Source organism: Trachymyrmex cornetzi, unplaced genomic scaffold (assembly GCF_001594075.2).
Source record: "Trachymyrmex cornetzi isolate Tcor2-1 unplaced genomic scaffold, Tcor1.1 scaffold388, whole genome shotgun sequence".
In the NCBI taxonomy this organism is placed as follows: domain Eukaryota; kingdom Metazoa; phylum Arthropoda; class Insecta; order Hymenoptera; family Formicidae; genus Trachymyrmex; species Trachymyrmex cornetzi.
In genome coordinates, this window is record NW_017298619.1 from 762,814 (window position 1) to 781,893 (window position 19,080).

Below are 19,080 nucleotides of genomic sequence, written 5' to 3' on the forward strand. Positions count from 1 at the left end.
GGCTGCTCGTGTGCTTTTTATTTTTATTAAAATATAAACATAAGTTTAAGCTTATTTTTAATATAAAGTTATGCAGAGTTAATTACATCTTAAAAAATCATTTCATAAATGAGTCGCAAAGTTAGACATTGAATACTTGTTTCGTAAAAAGGTGTTCCTGTTGTCGCACGCATAATGTGATGCTGAAAATATCAAAAAAATGAATTATAATAATGTCCGATGAAGATATCTCATCGAATTTAACAATTGATGTGACATATTTGAAATTCAATGTCACGTTGTAATAAAAATGTTAATATGTCGAACCATGTCTACTATAAAATACATATGTACCCTCGCACACTTATTATTAAAGATGAAAATTATAAATTTCTTGTTAAACTTATATGGCACACGGTTAACGAACGAATGATTCGAATAATTCAACATATGAATTAACATTTTTATTGCGGCATTGAATTTCAAATATGTCATATCAGTTGTTTCAAATTCGATGAGGTTTCTTCATTGGAGATTAATGTAATTCTTCATCGGATTAATATAATTCACTTTTATGGCATCAACATTATTATGCGCGTGACAACAGAAGCCTTTTTACGAAATGTGTATTCAATGGCAAATTTTGCAACTCATTTATGAGATGATTTTTTTTATGTAAGATGTAATTAACGTTCTTTACATAATTTTCTATTAAAAACGACCTAAACTTATAGTCGAAACGTTCATATTTTGATAGGTATAATAAAAGTAAAAAATTTACGAACAAAACCAGTGTTAGGTCCTTATAGAAATTACTCCTTTCATATTGTTTAATATTGTTTATATATTTTTATTTCATTTATAACGTTAGAGTGATATTGTAAGATTTGATAGACATTTTTTAATCGACGAAAGCATTCTTCTTTAATTAAATTAGAGCAAATGGAAAATATCGCACGTAAGAATCAAACAGATTCAATTTGGAAACTCGCAATTTCATGAATGTTACATTTTTGACACTATGCGCGCAGATGTAATAGACTAACACACCAATGGTGGAATGTGCATTGGTCAGCTTTTCCCAACGTCTGCAGATTCAGAGAGCTTCGCTTACTTGGCCAAACTATCGTTTGCGTTACGACATCTAGACGGCTATGTATTTGCGTGTGCTCCTACATTTGTATATGTCGTATTGTTGATTGAGAATAGCGTTGATTGTGAAATGGAAAATTGTAGGCCGGACAATGTTGATCGTGAAGAACGCGAAAAAGAAGGGGAAAGTAATAGAAATACTCGCTGAAGAACATAAGAATTATGAGATAGTTTACGGACAGCTACAGATATATTACGTATTTATGAATTCCTTTTAGACAATAAATATGTTTTATTTATGTAGAAAAAGAATGTTGTGTTCATATATAAAAATAAATGTTTAAATTGAGTGAATTATTTCGAGTATGATTGAAGTCTTATCTTATTATTGCCAAAAGATCGTTTATCGCATGAAATCTACACAAAAATGTCCGTCAACGTACATAATCTCGCCTCGTTTCCAAGTTTGGATGTAGGATAGACTTTCCCGACCTAATCGTTCCAGTCAACCTACCTCGGTAGCCTACACTCTTATAGTTACATTGTGAAAGAAGTACGAGTCCTAATTACCCACATTCTGTGCCAGATATTGGCTGCTAATTAAACAATTGACGATTCAGCGTTCCTATTTCTTATTTGAGATTTCCCAGAACTTACTAGCGTGAATGGCACGTGGAAAAGATTCTACGAAAAAATTTGGATAATGTAAAGGAGAATTGGCTTTTAAATACTTTGTTTTACTATTTCGCGCATTTTTTTCGTGAAAAAAATATTTGCATTCATATTTTTATTGATCTCTACTGATAATTTACTCGTTTAGAGATACAAATATATATATATCTAAATTCAAAAATTATGTTTATCTATTTCTCGTTCGTTTTCGAAGTACAAGCCGTGCCTCGCAGTATGCCTCCGCAATACATTGCAAATACATGGCGTGGGACAAATTGTGGGTGATAGAAGTGATAAAAGTGTCCGTCATGGTAATCCGGTTTGTTTGTTCAGGACTTCGTAAAATGAATAGAAATAGAAAGGAAGCTAGTTTTAAATCAGTAATCAACGCGAGATTCAAACATCTATGCACTTTCTCAATAAGCATCGCACGTGGGTGTGGAACTGTGAGTTTCGTAATTACAGGTTTACTTCTAGGACATTATCTTGCGCGCGAATCAAACGGTGCAAACTGCACCTGAAAAATTTCTTACGAATGGTGGGTAGTTATTGCAACGCGGAAAGTGTCCCACGCGAAGTCCGCTAGGCAGCTGACATAGACATCTATTCTGACCGACTGCATATCTCAGCCTGTCCATTGTCTGCATGCAAGTAGGCCTGCATGAGAATGCAATAAAATCGTCTCCTGTCATTGATATGCGGACCACGCTTAAGATGAATTCAGTTAAACAAACTGGAATCTTGCAGGATTTTTCTTTTTATATTTACTTTATTATACATATATTTTACTATTTAGTACTTAAAGCTTTGTATTTGTATTTGATTAAGTGCACAGAAGAAAGTTTTCTTTTCACGACACTGTCATGCTAAATAATAATATTCGTGTGAGTCTACTAGAGAATAGACCTTTTGAATAGTATCTGTAATCGCATCAGGACATTGGATGTTACTCATTTTTTAATGTATTATGAATTATATACGGTTATTAATTTTAATTATAACGCTTTTAATTATATACGATGAAAATTTACGAATATATTTAGTTTATGACTAAATCTTTAAAATTTTAGATGTTGTTTATTAAACAACTTTTTCAAAAAATCGAGAAACAAGAAAAAATCTGAAATGATTTTGAATAATATAATCTCAATGATTAGGGCAAATAAATTTCTAATTAAGCACGGGATAATCAATTCAATAACTTTTAAAATAATTTATAAATTCTGCTTCAAACGAAGCAATTGAATGAAGAATTTTGCTTTTCGATTTATCGATGTAATATATATTTATACAATTTATTTTAAAAGCGCAAGTTCTTCTAATGTGACGAAGATATGTATCAACTATATATTCCAAAACACTACGTAATTATACATATTTCCAGGTTATAGTTGGGATAGGTTAGGCCTCGACTGCGTTTAGATTACGCTGGCATTCGTGCACCGTTGTCCGCTTTGGTCCCACCACTTACCTGTGATCCAACTTGTGTTTTCCGTAGATGTAACCCACGTGTTCATGCCGCGCGCACACGCACGCGTATCCGTATGCAAGGGTTTAAACGGCTTTCACTCTCTGAGTGTTGGTGAGTCAACGACAACTTGGCAGGGGAACATGCTATATTCCCCGATTATATATCACACCCAGGGCCGTAACAAGATCAATTCTTTGACGCATTTTTAAATTGCAGATTTAGATAGATTTCAATTTTTAAGGGAAAAAAATGTATATTTTTTCTGGGGCGGAACGATAATCTGCACGATTACTTATATTTAAATAAATATTATATAATGGATTATAATTCATCAACTTTTAAATTAATGTCAATTTTCAAATCTTCGAATTAGCTTAAATGTATAAGACGCATGCAAACGTATTATTTTACAAAGACTCCTATGAATTCCGAAGAGTCATGTATGACAAACTAACTGATTGAAGAATTCAATTGTTTTCTAATCTCGTTAGTGAAGTTTGAAACAAGTTTTCGTTATATCGTTAAGTGGACAATGCAGTTTGGTGAATCGTCAAAGCATAATAAAACCTAGGTCAAGTGTTTGCTGGTTGAGATCCTTGATCCTAATGACGGGTCAACCGTGCCAATTGGCTGTAAGAATAAAGCGATTCTGTTCCGAGGATACAATCGTACAAGTTTGATCTTAACTGGATAAGATTGACTTTGACTACGTCCTGTTGCTCTGAGAACAACGCACATCAATATCTGCGTGTTGCAAATGAATCCTTGAAAGGATTGTATAATACTCCTTCAAACAATTATTACGATTAATTAAAATTTATTAAAGATTATGAATCATGTTGGAGTTTCTCTCTCTCTCTCTCTCTCTCTCTCAATCTAGTCCTTCAATAAATACATAAATCATAAATTTAGCAAATGACGAAATAAATACACAAATACAATAATATCATAAAAATTGTAAATAGTATAATTGAGAATTAATTATTAATATACATGAATCTTCCAGAAATATCGTCTGAAAATATCTATATATCTACAAAGTTTACGATATTATCTTTCTTTTTTTCTTCACACTTTTAATGCATAAAAATATATTTGGTAACTTTCGAAAAAAAAAAAAAATTGCACAGAAAGGAAAATGACACATCTGATCTAAGGATGAATTGTCTGATTAAAAAAATCGCAATTAAATATTTCCCTGGATCGTAGCAAAAGGTAATTGTTGAGAGCGGGTGATGGAGCGCACAGCACAGCACAGGGTGGACGCGCGGCGGTGGCACTTCGGTGATCTTCGGCGGCTCGGTGCGCAGGCGCCACGGTGCGGCGGCACACCACGCTGCGAAGAACTCACTCGCGTACTGCATCGCACGGCACACACAGCACACCAACTAATCAACGAACCACGAGCGCAGATCAGCGCCGATTTGCAGGTACAGCCACGCGGTCGCGCCGACACAGCTACGGTGCGGCAGCAACAACATAACAACGCGACACGAACTGGTGTATCGTTGGATGAGGGAGCGGTGTCATCGAGATAGGGACAGTGATCGAATCTCCGATTTCCGGATCACGATTAGACGGTAATCACAAAGATCAGCGGACAAGTGCGTGGCTATACCGTAACGGGTTCGTCAAGTGAGAATTGACTTGCCACTGAGTTGCTCGTCAGTGAGAACGGGACAGTCTCGCATGTCCCCGCGGCGTGGCATGTTCCTCAACTGTTCGTTGTTTACGTTCGGGTGGACGCGTCAGCGGGAGACGCGCGTCGGGGAAATATAGCGCGATCATCAAAGGTGCAACACGCGACTTTTTCCGGTGCTGGGCGATGACTGTGCAGAAGGTCAAACCACGCGGTACCGCGACGGAGGAGCAACAACCCTCGGCGTCAGACATTCTCTCGCCATCGGGCGAACCCCACGAGAATGACAAGGAGCAATCAACGCGAAATTGTTATCGTGGGACCGGTCCACAGGACAGCGAGAATCTCCTGGGATGCGTCTTGGCCGGTAAGTGAGATAGACCCAATGAAAGGGAGAGTTCGCCCCCGGGCGATGCTCCAACACGCTATATATTATGTGTTGTTCGTAGGCCTTAACCGCTAGTGCACCTAACGGACTCGCGGAAACATTCCTAACGTAACACACAGATCGCTATTCATATAGGAAGGAATGGAGAAAGAGGCGTTTTCACTTTCCAGCGCGGGCAAGAATGTAGGTCGCGGGGCCCGGGACGAGGCCGAGTTCGTTGCCCTCGGTCGGCGGCCTTCCACTCGGCGCTCCGGCAATTTTTCTCCATCTCTTTCTATCTCCCTCTTCTCTCGTTTTCTATCTCCCCCTTCCCCGCCTGACTATACCCATACACATAATACATACATATACACGCGTACACACATACGCGAGCGCGCATACACACACATACACACACCTCTTGTTCTCGGTGTCAGCACTAGCCTAGATAGTGCGAGAACCTCTCTAGAGTCTCCCACCCTCTTTCACGCATACACACGTGCGGGCGTTTCCTCCTCTCGCTATTCTCTCTCTCTCTCTCTCTCTCTCTCTCTCTCTCTCTCTTTCTCTCTCCGTGGTCTTCCTACCATTTATTTCTCTCATTCTGTCTCGCTTCTCCTCCTCTTGGCAAATCGCGCGCTCGCCATCTCTCTCTCTCTCTCGACACCGACAGGAAAGTGGGTCGACGGGGCCTTGGCGCGAGGCTAGTTCGTTCACCCTGCCTGCCCCGTAACTGGGGCAAGATGAAATTAACCGAGCAGTCCGACCCTCCGTCCCTCTCCCTGTCTCACCGTTCGCCAAGTAGAGCCGTTGGTGAACTCCGCGACTCATGTGGCCAATCGCCGTCGGGCCGGTTCAACGAACTCCAACTGGGTCTCCCCACCTGCCCCACTACCCGGTAGCTCTCCCACTCCAGTTTAGCTATTCGACGACTAAGCCTCCCCACCTACATCCACTAGCGAAGGTCACCAACACAGCCGACTGTGTCTCGTCGACGCGTCGAAGATTGGCCGAACCGCTCGTACGTACGCATACACGCAAGAGAGGCATGCGTGACGCGTAACTTTGCGAGAGAGCGACGAGTACACGGCGACGGCGACGGCGACGACGACGACGACGACGACGATGAAGGCGGCGATGGTACTTTGGTGACGTACGTATATACGTACGAACGTACGCGCCACCATTGGCCTATCATCGACTGGGAATTCTCGTCAGCGTGGGCTTCGTTACGTAACCGTACACGATAGTGAATTACGACGGTAAACTACCTACTCACGAGTCCCTCTCGCCACAATCTCTCTTTTCTCCCTCTCTCTCTCTCTCTCTCTCTCCATCCCTCCTTTCTCATCCTCGCTCCTCGGCGCTCCTCCCGACTGTCTTCACTATACATGGAGAAAGTACCAGCTAGCTGCTTCGCTGGACCGTGATCACTCTCGCTGCTAGAATGCTTTCACCGTTTCTTCGTATGTCGCGAGTGGTCATCCTCTCGCCGCTTGGTGCATCATTATTATCATCTCCGGAGCACTGACCTACCGTATGCAGCGCGTGTACGGGATGGACCGTTAATTGCAATGACTGCAGATTGCTACATGTACGCGCTACGTGCGCTGTATTTAAAAGACGAAATAGTTTATATCCGAAAAATATGCACTACCAACCCTAAACGTTTCTTTCCATTTTTCCGTACAAAGTCATATTTGAATTCTATGTGTTTTGACACTTAATAATATGTACAACTTAGTTTTCAATTTATTATTGAATTCTAAACTTTAATATTTTTGGATGAAAAGTATTTCAGAATCCGTGTCTTTAAATCAACATTATTCAACATTTATTCAAAATCGGCATCACTAACGTTGCAGTGAAAATAGCAAGAGTAGCTATTTCGCGAATCAGAGTGTTATCAGTGCGTACAGATTCTACGGAAAAGAAGAGATCGACACCTAGATTTGACGAAAGAAAGCCTATGTCATAATAATAAAATCGTATATCCTTGGCTGGATATTTTCTAATTGCGCTTTTGCGACTGTTGGCTAACCTCAAAAGCAAGACGCGCGGGCAATGGCCTGGCCTCCTCCCGGTCCCCAGTGACCTCGATTGATGCACGGTGTCCTCTCCCAGTCCACCTTCTCCCTCCCCTCTACTCCCACCCTACACCCTCTAAGCGGAGCGTTGACTCGACATCGCCCAATCAGAGGCCGGTTCGTCGACTCTCCGGGCTGCTCTCTCGGGGTCGTTCTAATCTCGCAACGTCCCTACGCCAAACTGACGAGAAGCCCGATAAGAGTACGATCTCGCTCATCCTCTTTCTACATGCACACGCATCTTTTTCTTTCCTTCTTTCTCTCTCTTTTTAGCTTTCTGCCTTCCCTTGTCTCCCCCCTCCCTCCTCTCTCTCTCTCTCACTCGCTCGCTCACTCACTCGCTCACTCACTCACTCACTCATTCTCTTTCTCCTCTCGCTCCCTCCTTTATATTGCCTTTCTCTCACTCCCTCCTGCTACCGAGGTGAACAACCTCAAATCATGTCGGCACTCTTATCGCCCGCGAGCTCGGAACCCTTATCGAGTAAACGCACGTTCGCTCGAGTTCGCCGAACCGCTGGCAAAAATGACAATTTTTCTTGATCACCCCGCGTAATGTGAATGCTCATAAGACGTGCTCGTCCTGTGTTAGCGCATGGAGTGGGAATGATACTTTGAGGAACCGACGACCCAGTTTGGCTAGTCGCAAATATCAACGCTTTTGTCAAGAGGCTCGATACAGATAACATCAGTCCATTAGAACAGAAAACTTGCTTTCTAGTAGTCTCGCAAATCTCAAAAACTAATAATAAATAAAACGAACACTGTTCGTTTAATGTTTTAAAAACAAGATAGGTTTCACTTGCAATAAGAAAAGTTGACGATATATATATATATATATTTCTAAATTAGAAATTCTAATAGTTGATCAATTAAAGATAATTACGTGACTTTTTGATGTCTATTTTTTGTCACGTAATACGTTTTATGCAGAATACAGCGGAGTGTCAACACGCGCGAGTAAACAAAAACTAGCGAAAAATGTATGACAAAGAATGAAATAGAAGAAAAGAGAAAGGGAATCATCTTATTTCTCGTACGCGTATTTCCCTTTCATTGGCATCCGGACGAGCCACCTTCGCCGTTGCCTTAACTTCCTAGCCAGACCACTCTTACTTTCTTTCTGGTAAACCGTCTCGTTTGAGATTCGTACTAAGAAAAAGAAGAATAAATTTCTAACATGTTACATTTCCTATTATGTTGCTGCAACGAAATATCTTGTTTGAATTTTGTTGCGAATTGATTGAAAGTCTCGTGTCGTTTCATAATCTTTCAATATCTCGTGTGTGTGTTTCCAACGTAACTATACACTTCATTTATTTCGTTCGATTAGATCAGCGAGAAGTGAAACGAATAACCATTTACGATCTAAAGTATTTCACGGAAATTCAAACTGAGCGATTACTCACGCGTCCCAACCCTCGGAACTTAGGTGGTGTGGGGAAAAGGTCGTGGGGGTGAAGGGAGGGCCGGTAACCTCGAGGCCAATGAACTCTGACCCACCAACCAGTCCCGGTATCGTTCATCCCTTCCTCCGGTGCTAAGTATAGCATTTCTACCAACCTGTCGTCCTATGCTACAGATATTATATCCACCCCAACTTATGCATCCCTCCTCCATGCCATAGCTCACTCATCCCTTCAAAAACTCGCTAATTCCACTCTTCTTGCTACGAGCTTAATGCAAAGTACTTTTGTCTGTTACAAAATGTCTGTTTCAAATGGTTGTGTCATACGATTTGATCTCATGAAATTTTTCTAAAAATATAAGAGAGCGCGATAGTGAAAGATATGATAAATATTACTTATTAACTAAGAATTAAAATACTATATAATAACTATCTGTTAAGTATAAATATATAATCATGAGGAGAGGACATATATTAATGAGTAAATTCCATGTAATTTCCTCGTAGATAAACTCTCTTAAATAATATTTATACATTTCTTTGTGATGAACTATCACATGTATCTTCTCTACCTCCAAAAGCAAGAGGGAGATTCGCGAGCGTCGAGGTCGCGAGGTCATCGACCGTCGAGGGTGGCACTCACCCTAACTAGGCCAACAGATCTGTCTTTCTCTTTCTCTCCCACCCCCCACCCCCCTTTCTCTCGATACGCCCTTCCTTTAGTTTCTCCCACCCGATATAATCATATCCCCACCAGGACACGCAACCTCTCGGAGACGGGTTCCATGATTCTGCTATTTTCGCGGGACCACTCGACATGGATATACACGGGCCATCTACGTTTGGCGGGATAATTTGTGCTATCGAGGTCATTCCACCCTGCTTGGTGGAGAACGAAGCTACTACTTCGTCCCACAATATCGCTTACATCGAGATTTAATTCTTTTCCTTCTGTTGAAAGCGAAAATATCTCGTGTTACTATGACAACAATAATGATATTTGAGACTTACTTCTAGTCATCTGTCTTTCGTCAATTAATCTCGGTTGAGTATATGTGAAACACATGAAATACTTTTTTAGTCCATGATTATATACATATATAGATATTACCTAATAATTACCTAATAATGTGTAATTCTGTTAATCTTAAATAAATCTTTAAAATTAAATAATTTAATTGCATTTTTTAAATAGTTTCTCTAATCGTTTTATAATTAATTAATTATAATTATAATTACAATGAAACGGATAATTAAATATAATATATGTGAGATAATGGCACGCCATGCTATTTATTTGAATAAACGAGAGGTACAGGGTGTCAAAAATACGCTAATGAATCAACTGTTAAGTACATGTTTAATAATAAGTATCCGGCTGGTCACTGGTTCAGGATCAAAGGAATGCTAGACTGAATCTGCTAGAACTCGATTTTATAAACCAAAACTTGTTTGAAGGATTGATGAAAAAAAAAGATGCTGTTATTTATTAGCTGTCAAAAAATCATAGCGGTAGATATATTGATGACTATTATAAATTATGGGACCGAAATGCCGCGCAAATCGAACACACAGCATCATAAGTATGCTTTATCGGAAACATCTGAGTGTTGCGATACCTTGTGCCTCATGTATATTTTTGCTAAGATGATAACTGTCTAGAGTATATTTTACATCACTTTATTCGCCGGATATTTTTCCTTTTATTACTATTAGATAAAAAATGACCAATTGTGACTTAGAAATGATTTTTTAAGAAGTGGTTTTTGCGCAATATTAATAGAAAAAAGGAAAAAAGATAAATATAAAAAGAGAGGAAAAAATTGTGGGGTCATTTGCAACCCAATGCTTACTTTTTCGTCATAAAAGTAAAAGTTTTTAAGCACACACGTGTAAAAAATTCATCAATAGCTTAGGCATTCCGTTGGGGGAATAGACTTTTTTTGAGTTACCCTTTTTTTAAGGGTACCTACCACATGTATTGGACTGATATTCTCTACCTGTAGTTCTTTCGAGAATAAATAAGGTTACTTGAAGGTTTTCTTCTATTGTTATGAAAGAAAGGATCATAAATAACAAAAAAATTCCGCCCTCGTAATTTATTTTTTATAAAAAGAAAAATTTTTAATCTCATATTTTTCACACACACACTCTCTCTCTCTCTCTCTCTCTCTCTCTCTCTCTCTCTCTCTCATGCCCAATAAACAGCAAATATCCATCTTAGAAGTCTGTTCTGTAAGGCCTCGTAGACCAGTATTCATAGACGATTTTTATATTTAAGACACTATATAAAAAATTAAAATATTAAAACTTCAAATAAGAACAGACTACGAATACCGCCCTTAGTTTTTATTTTTTAGATTTCTCGTAATTTTCTCTAGAACGGATAGTTCGTATTCTATATCTAGATTTTTACTGGATCGTCTTTATCATTATCCTTTAATCATTATCGGTCTGAAAGATATCACATGTATTGCAACACGCCTGACCCGCATTGATTTGATTGATAACAATATCAGAATTAGCCATGCGTTACTATGAGAAAATCAATTAAATTATTTTTCATATACTATCATTAATAGTTCAGCGTGCATAAAAAATTACATTAAGCTGTCAGTAAAATAACGTACATTTCTCAGAGAGAAAGTAACAAATCTTAAGATTTGATTTCGATTGCAACTTTCACTAAATTGCGTTTACTCTTCGCCTAATAATATACTAATCGCATTTATCGCGCCTTACCTAGCTTCTATACTCTTTAACATGCACGTTTCTCCACATTGTAAGTGATTATCATATCTGTGGCTAATAAAATGCATCGCACGACGGTTAACCGTGACGAGTAAACACTTAATCACTCCTTCGAGTATCCACCGAGAGCGCATTCAGCTTAGAAGGGGAAAAATATTGAATCACGATCGAGAGGCGGCGTGAACGTCGAAGGTGCGCATGCAGAGCGATTATCCTCGTTCGATGTCGATGAACCACTTGACGCGGATTCCGGCTTCGAAGGACACAGGATCGCCGATCCGCGACGAACTTCACGTACAAATCAGTTATTATATCGGCGTATCAATTTGCATACCCGTTTGTTTCTTACACGGCGCTAATCACACAAATTGCAACTATTGGGCAAGTTATAAATATGATAATAATCGTTGCGTAATGTCGCCGCCTGCCGATAAAGTGATACGATCGATATAAAAGCTAGGCGCACGATAATATGCGAGTTGCTCCAGAACTGTCATACTTCTTTTCAGTTAGAAATTTTTTAATTGTCTAAGCGCATGCACAAGCTTATGCAATGCGAGAAAAAGATACGTTGTTTATTCACGCTGTTCCGCGGTGCAAACTGATAGGATGTTCGCATAAAGTTCGTTAAATATTTATTATCATCCGCTATGAGAAAAATATATATGTATATTTCGCGAAGAAACATAATTACACAATTTATTGTTGTAATTTGTATATTCAGTCGTTGGATAATTTTGAGTATTCTGCGAGCAATCGATGTTACGGCAACACATAATCGGGGATAGGTGGAGGTTGGTGCGTCGAATCCATGTCGCGGTTGACCGGGTTAGGAATCGTGGTGAGATCGTTGCCCCAACGACCCGATACCCCGACCAACCCCGGGATCCGTGGTGGTATTTCCGCGGGAGAACGGGAGGCCGGAAACAGGCAACGCGGACTGATATCTCCAACGTAACTGTGAATTTTGCACGTTTTATTCTTATTAATGTTGTTGCGAATAAATCATTTAAAATAGATGTTTTATAGGAATTCTTTTTGCGTACATATATTGTATCAGAAATGGCACTTTCATCAGCACTCTCTACAACTTTGTATTAAAAAGATATAATGATGAAAAAGAATTATTTTCGATGTATATAAAGATAAGACATTTTTATCTTTTTTCATCGGTCAAAGCTGAAATCGTTTTCGTGTGAAAACATTGTTTTTCCGTCGAGAGTGGCGACACTTAAAGAGTACAAGACATCGTAAATGTTATTTGACAAAGCGCAGGAGTTTTATCGGAATGTAGCTAGAGGAGTCATGTAACCATAAGGCCCATAATATGATCGCTTGCTTTCACTTTCTGGGAGTAGCCAATTGATATCACTATTATACACTACTTTGGATCATTTTCATATATTCCTCAAAGACTTTCTTGACACATATGTTTTATAAATTCTTTTAATTAATTTTTATTAATATAAAGAGAAATATAACTCACACTTCATCGTTTGGGTATTCTTTAATATAACTATTATTATATATATTCATGGCAAATGCGAACATCGAGCAACGGTAAAATTTTCATATATAACGTAAAGTTATCTTTACTATATATAAAATTAATGTCATTTCGCTGCAATCTCTAAAGATATCGACTAGCGACGGTAAGAGACAAATTTTGTCAGCAAAAAGCTGTTTCATAAACGATTACGGAGGAAGATAGATGGATAGATAAATAAAGAGAAAAAGAGAGACGGGAGAAAAGAGAGAAAGGACGAGAGAGAGAGAGAGAGAGAGAGAGAGAAAGCGAGAGAGAGGACACGTATGTTACGTGCGTTTGTCTGTATGTGGAGGCATGCGTCAGTGATCTCTCAAGGCCTTCGCACATTAGCCGTTCGGTAGCGTTCGCACCGTCCCACTTTCCTTCGCGCACGGTCAACGACCTCGTAGATAGGTGTAGTAGGTGCTCCAAGGTAGTACACTACATGCGCGCGCTCGCGATTCTATCCGTTCTCGTTACAGATTGTTTCAAAAAAGGATATGCCAGCAGCAGCAAAATTATATCCTTGAAACTATAAACCCGCGATTTCACGCAATCATGCGAACGTTTATCATCTAAGCTCGCAGGAAAAGGAGAAACTTCTACGCGCAATTTTTATGAACGTAATCTGATTTAATGAAGATTATACTGAGATTTATTAAAATTATTAATTTATGCTAATGTTGCAATTCCGAAAGTTGCATATTCTTTTCGAACAATTCTTTTTACGTAACATATATATGTTTTCGTTACATATGTTTTTTACGTAATAATATACATCTGTTGAGTATTCGCTTTAAACCTACAAGGATTAACTGTACCAGATGATTTCAGAAATCGACATTTCGTTGAGATGGTCGGTCGTAAAAAAACTATTAACAAAAAATAGTACCATGCATCGATGAATTAGAAACGCTATAGGAGATACTTTGTAGAAATACAGGATGTCATAAATAAAAAATGCAAAATTAGAGCCGAAAATATAAGAAGTAAACCGTGACAAAGATTAAAAAATAAGATCAATTTTGTTTTGAATACTAGCCATGCAACATAGACTACAAAGGAAATATACCTTGAAAACATCCGGAACATATTTTAAGAGCATTCCTAAAACCTGTGGATAAAGTGTGCTATTTGGAAATTTTTTTCTTCGAAAAGATTGAGAGTAAATTGTATGGGTTAAAAGGTATCCTTTCTGTATTTTGTTCCGGTGATCTAAGGATACGTGCGGATTTTAATAAATTCTCAAGGATTTTAACAGGAAAATGTAATTTTATGTGTAACTTTATCGAATAATGACTGATAAACAAAAAATGGAAAACAAGATAACACTACCGAGAATTTTGAATCATCCTATACAAAAGTGCGCGAGTGTGCGATACAGCTGCTACGCACACGCATGGAAGGACCTGACATACATAATCACGGTACAGTTCGCGTGCGATCCGTGTGAAGGCGCCACTGCCTTTCGCGAATCTCCGAGGAAAAGTCGGTACGACAGAGAATTCACATCTCGCGAGTCGGTATCGATAAAACAATCGAAATAATGTTATGATCTATATTAAAAAAGGATTCATTCCGATTATTTTTCGAAAACATGTGATTCTACTTTTTTTTTATCCGCCTGTCAAAAGTTACATGTTTCCGTATCTAAAATGTGACATCGAATACAAAGAAAATAGTTTTATAGACGATAGGTTTTAAGAGTTTTTAACCTAGACTAGTTTGTTAGACTACAATAGTCCAGATTTTGTATTGTTACAACTTGCTCTGAACATTTTAAAGAGTTGCAATATTCGACCATTCTAGGCTATATTCAGATTCCCACCAGAGTGCCATCTAGATATCATTTTATTCTTGTTCACTAAATGTCAAATAAGGATAAAATGATATCTAGGGAGCAGGATACTTCGGACGGGAATTCAAACAAATTTAGTCCCGAATAACTGTTTACATTACTAGTTTTGTTCTACAATGGTATTTTTTTGATGCTCCAATTTAAACCAAATTTTATTGATGTACGAGTTTTATTGCAACCAAACATCATATGTTACACAGAACACGTTTGACTGTGCAATAGCGATATATCAAGAATGAAAAAAAATTGTAAAGGAGAAAAATTATTTAAAGCAGTGACTTGAACAGATGTAGCGAAAGGTCGGTGAATGTAGCAAATAATTAGAACGCTGACTTGCGCGATATATTGACGTCAAGCTTAAACCCTTACGCAATACAATGCCTATAGATGAACGCATTTCTGCATGTGATATCTATTTTTAGTTGATCAGTGTCGGGGGAGTGTCCCACTTGCGATGGCGGTATACGGTCATACAAGTTTGTGATAATAGCAAGAGATATAAAGTATCACCTGAGCATGAAATCGACATAACTTAATAAGACTTGTAAATCGATTATTATCTTTCGATAATACGTATAGGTTTCGTCACATATTCATACGATCGTATCAATTACATTAATATTAAACTTTGATCTTTTTGTATAAATAGATTTCGATTGACAAACACGTGATACTACACGTGATATACAAGTAATAATTAACTATATTAATAATTAAAATTAAATGACTTCTTTTTCCTTTAAGACGCTACCCTCTCATTGATATTTATTAATAACTATATATTAGTAAATATTATTTTAGATGGTCTCGTATCGATTAACATCGCTATATTGTTCGTACGTTTAATACTAACTAGTCTGTTGTTAGTTATTGATGATTTCCGCTTATAGCCTTCTATTCTATTCTTATCCTCCACCGCCGCTATTTCTCGCAGGGTTTATATCGCTCGTAAACAGATGTTATAAATGTGCATCGGCAATTTGCGGAATGTAAAGATTGGGAAAAGTAAAAGAATCGCTAGAATCTATCTATGTTGTAATCTCATTGTCATTGAGTTATTAATTAAAAGTATTCTTGTGATATGATGAAAAGTTCTATATCGTATATGAGGGAGTAACTCAATTTTTTAATTTTATTCGTGCCGGCACATATGCATCCTTTATATTCTGCACTTATTCCATTAATTCTACAATTTTTAAAAGGAATTAAATGCACATATCCGCGTCCAGTTAAGCTTCCCTTAAATAGCGTGGGCACATTGACGCCTGCGCAAAAAGCCCCGCGTTCATCCCGCGTTTCACCCTGCCGCAACATTCATGGTCACATCAACCCTCGAGTACGCATTAACTTTCCGCCGTGGTGGAGCATTGTTTTAACTCATTATCAGCGCGAGTATGTCAACAATCATGATGCGCGATGACGCGAGTGAGAACACGACTGTTCGCGGACCGATCATTCGATACAACAGCCTGGATCCGATCGTGATCATCGAGACGACCGCTATTGTAATCACCGAGACGCAGAAAGCTGAGAGACGTCATCAACGCGTCAAAGGTTCGTCCTTTATCTATCATAAGGTATCCAATAAATGTACCGGCTTTTCTTATACGACATCACACGTTCATAATCCAAATAGCCGAGATCTTTCGAGCAAACGTGAAAAAATGCTCATTAACGAGTGGAAACGTATGTAGTGTCGTTCCATCTTGTCGATCCTGCCGGCTCTTCTATTCATCAATGTCATAGAAAATTCTATTATTTTACTATAATTATGTTATTACTCCTCTTATTACAATTTCTTACCCCGACGAGGTCATTTCTTTGGAAGGATGCGTTGCTCAATATTGCTGTTCCGCGCAGGATCGGTCGTAGGCTGATGTAGGATTGGACTAGTCTAATGATTCTTATGTTCCATATGATGTAATATTAAACACATATTTCTTGATATGCGAATCATACATTTTGTCAGTTATAAGTCAAGCCATTGTAACATTGGAAGATGTTTTAAGTTCTATAATTTTTCACTGTTTATGTACACATTTTACACAATTTACGTAATTAAAATCATTATTTGTTTTCAAACATATTTTTCTTGCTAGTAGAGCAATAGCGTTGATATTTGATGTACTATTATAATAAAAATTATTGCAAAAAAAGATATTTGCCGGTTAAATAAATTCTTTATCGTTACTCACATTAATTATGAGAGTATCCAAATTAATTCTGTCGTCCCATTATGATTACAGAGTTTAGCTTTTGTTTAAAACATCCATCGGTGCACTTCTCCATACGAAAGATTATACCACTTTTCAATTGAACGCATTTAGAATATTGCAACTTGCTCCGGGAAAAGCTTTGACACTGAGTCGTATCGATTTTACCTCAAGCGGAGCTCACGTGCTCGTTGACATTGACATTGTTCGCGGGCTTGCACGGACGCGGGCCTGCCATCTGTCGACCGCGAACCTTACATGTACCTGACGATTAACTTACACTGTGTACCGCGCGATGGCAGTTGTATCGTTCAAACTGTCGTCGTTATCATCTTTTTAATTTGCAGAAGCAGGAAAAACCATATTCTTTGTGTAAAATACATTTTTATTTACACACTTACATAAGAAAAGATATTCTTTTACTATTATCGATATCCTATAAGATTTAATTCGATGCAACTTGTTTTCCTTTCCAAATACACTCAGATCTTAGGGGGAAATCATTTTTTTTTAAATCCAATAATTGAACAGCTTCCTAGGTGCTCATTTCGCTTATTTATTAGAGACCTCTACAATCGAGTGTTATCTAAATGAGGTCTGTCTTTTCTTCTTTTATCGCACATCAGACTTTCTCGTTTCAAGGATGCATCAAAATTCCATAAATCGTTCGCAAAGCCAACAAGCACTACTTTTGTGTTAATTATTGCATTTTTATCAGGCCAGTGTGTCCATTCTCGCGCGGCAAGTGCGAGATCAGACATCTAATCTCGATGCAAAATTATGCTCACTATGTCCCTGAGTACGCCGAGAGAAAAAAACCGTCTGGCAATAATAGATGCGAGAGTGTACCAGTCGTAGCAAGTTTCGCAATTGCTCGCAAAGGCTCATGGCCGTTGTTCTATGGTGATTGAGAGTGAGGTCTACGCCCGCTGTCAATGACATACTGTTTCCTGTAATAGGTCATGTATATTCATTTGCGTTCAATTTACTTATTGATTCAATATTATCGTCGAAAAAAATTACAGTGGCTGTTTCTGCAATCTTATCAGTATCATTGTAGCCTCGTTAACCGCGTTAAAACGCGCATAAAAGCGCGTTTGTGGCTTCTATTTCATCTTTTATTAGATACGCCCTAGATGATAAAAATCCAAAGATTCTCTACGGGCGGCGCGAGTCGAGGTGAGAGTGCTTTCACCTTTCTCTCTGACGTTGTCTCTCTTCTCAGCCATGTGACTCGCCTCCCGCTCGCTTCTCTTTCTCTCTCCCCTTGACAGCTTTTACTCTCGATCGCTCGCTACCTCTGCCACTTGGAGAAAGCTGCAGCTCTGACCTCGCGCTCGCGGCGACATTTCTTCTTTCTCGTCTTCGATCTCTCCCTCCTTGCTCACTTGAAGATCCTCTCGCACTTGTTGTCATTTCATCGATCCACCTCCGGAGTTGCGTCACAACTCGCAACTTCTCATATACTTTGCCGGGCTTTATCCGTACGTGTGACACCTTTTTCGTCGGCTTATATAAATACATTACCGAACTTCTTAACCGCTTCTCTCGTAAAGCTGAATGGTTCTGACGGTTTAACGCAAACGATTAGTCAATCACCAAATACACATTAATGAGTCGCGTTTCGTCATATTTTGCAAATATTATTTTTTTTTTTTTATTGAAACGGTTATTCTGGTAAATCTTTTCTTGGACAAAAATAGGAATATTTCTCGTATTTATGTTCTATGTACATATTTATATTCTATAATTATATCTATTAATTAGATATGAATATAAACTATAATAGAGTCATTTGAAAAGCAAAGTTGTATAGATATTAATGTATTATACATCGATGATTGAAACCGTGAACGGATATATTAATAACTTCTCATGTTATTTTTCATTTATTCTATACTTTATTTTATAATTATTTCTTTTTTATAAGAGTGCAATACATTGATAAATTTTAACAATTTTAAATTTACTCAACATTTCTTAATAGCGATTAAACTGCTGAGGCGAAAGTTCGA

The 19,080-nt window shown here is 38.3% G+C and overlaps 1 protein-coding gene across 2 annotated transcripts in view; it reads left to right on the plus strand.

The window, feature by feature from the left end:
• The window catches only part of E75 (ecdysone-induced protein 75), a 97,713-nt gene that overhangs the window by 38,937 nt on the left and 39,696 nt on the right, over window positions 1-19,080 (plus strand). Inside the window, exon 1 of one of the 2 annotated variants that reach the window (XM_018511830.1) lies at window positions 4,890-5,220. The exons of the other annotated variant lie outside the window; for it this stretch is intronic. Within the exon in view, the coding sequence (XP_018367332.1) occupies window positions 5,040-5,220 (181 nt within the window). The 5' untranslated portion in view covers window positions 4,890-5,039. Of the gene's footprint in view, window positions 1-4,889; window positions 5,221-19,080 lie in introns of those variants that run through there. 2 annotated transcript variants of the gene reach the window in all.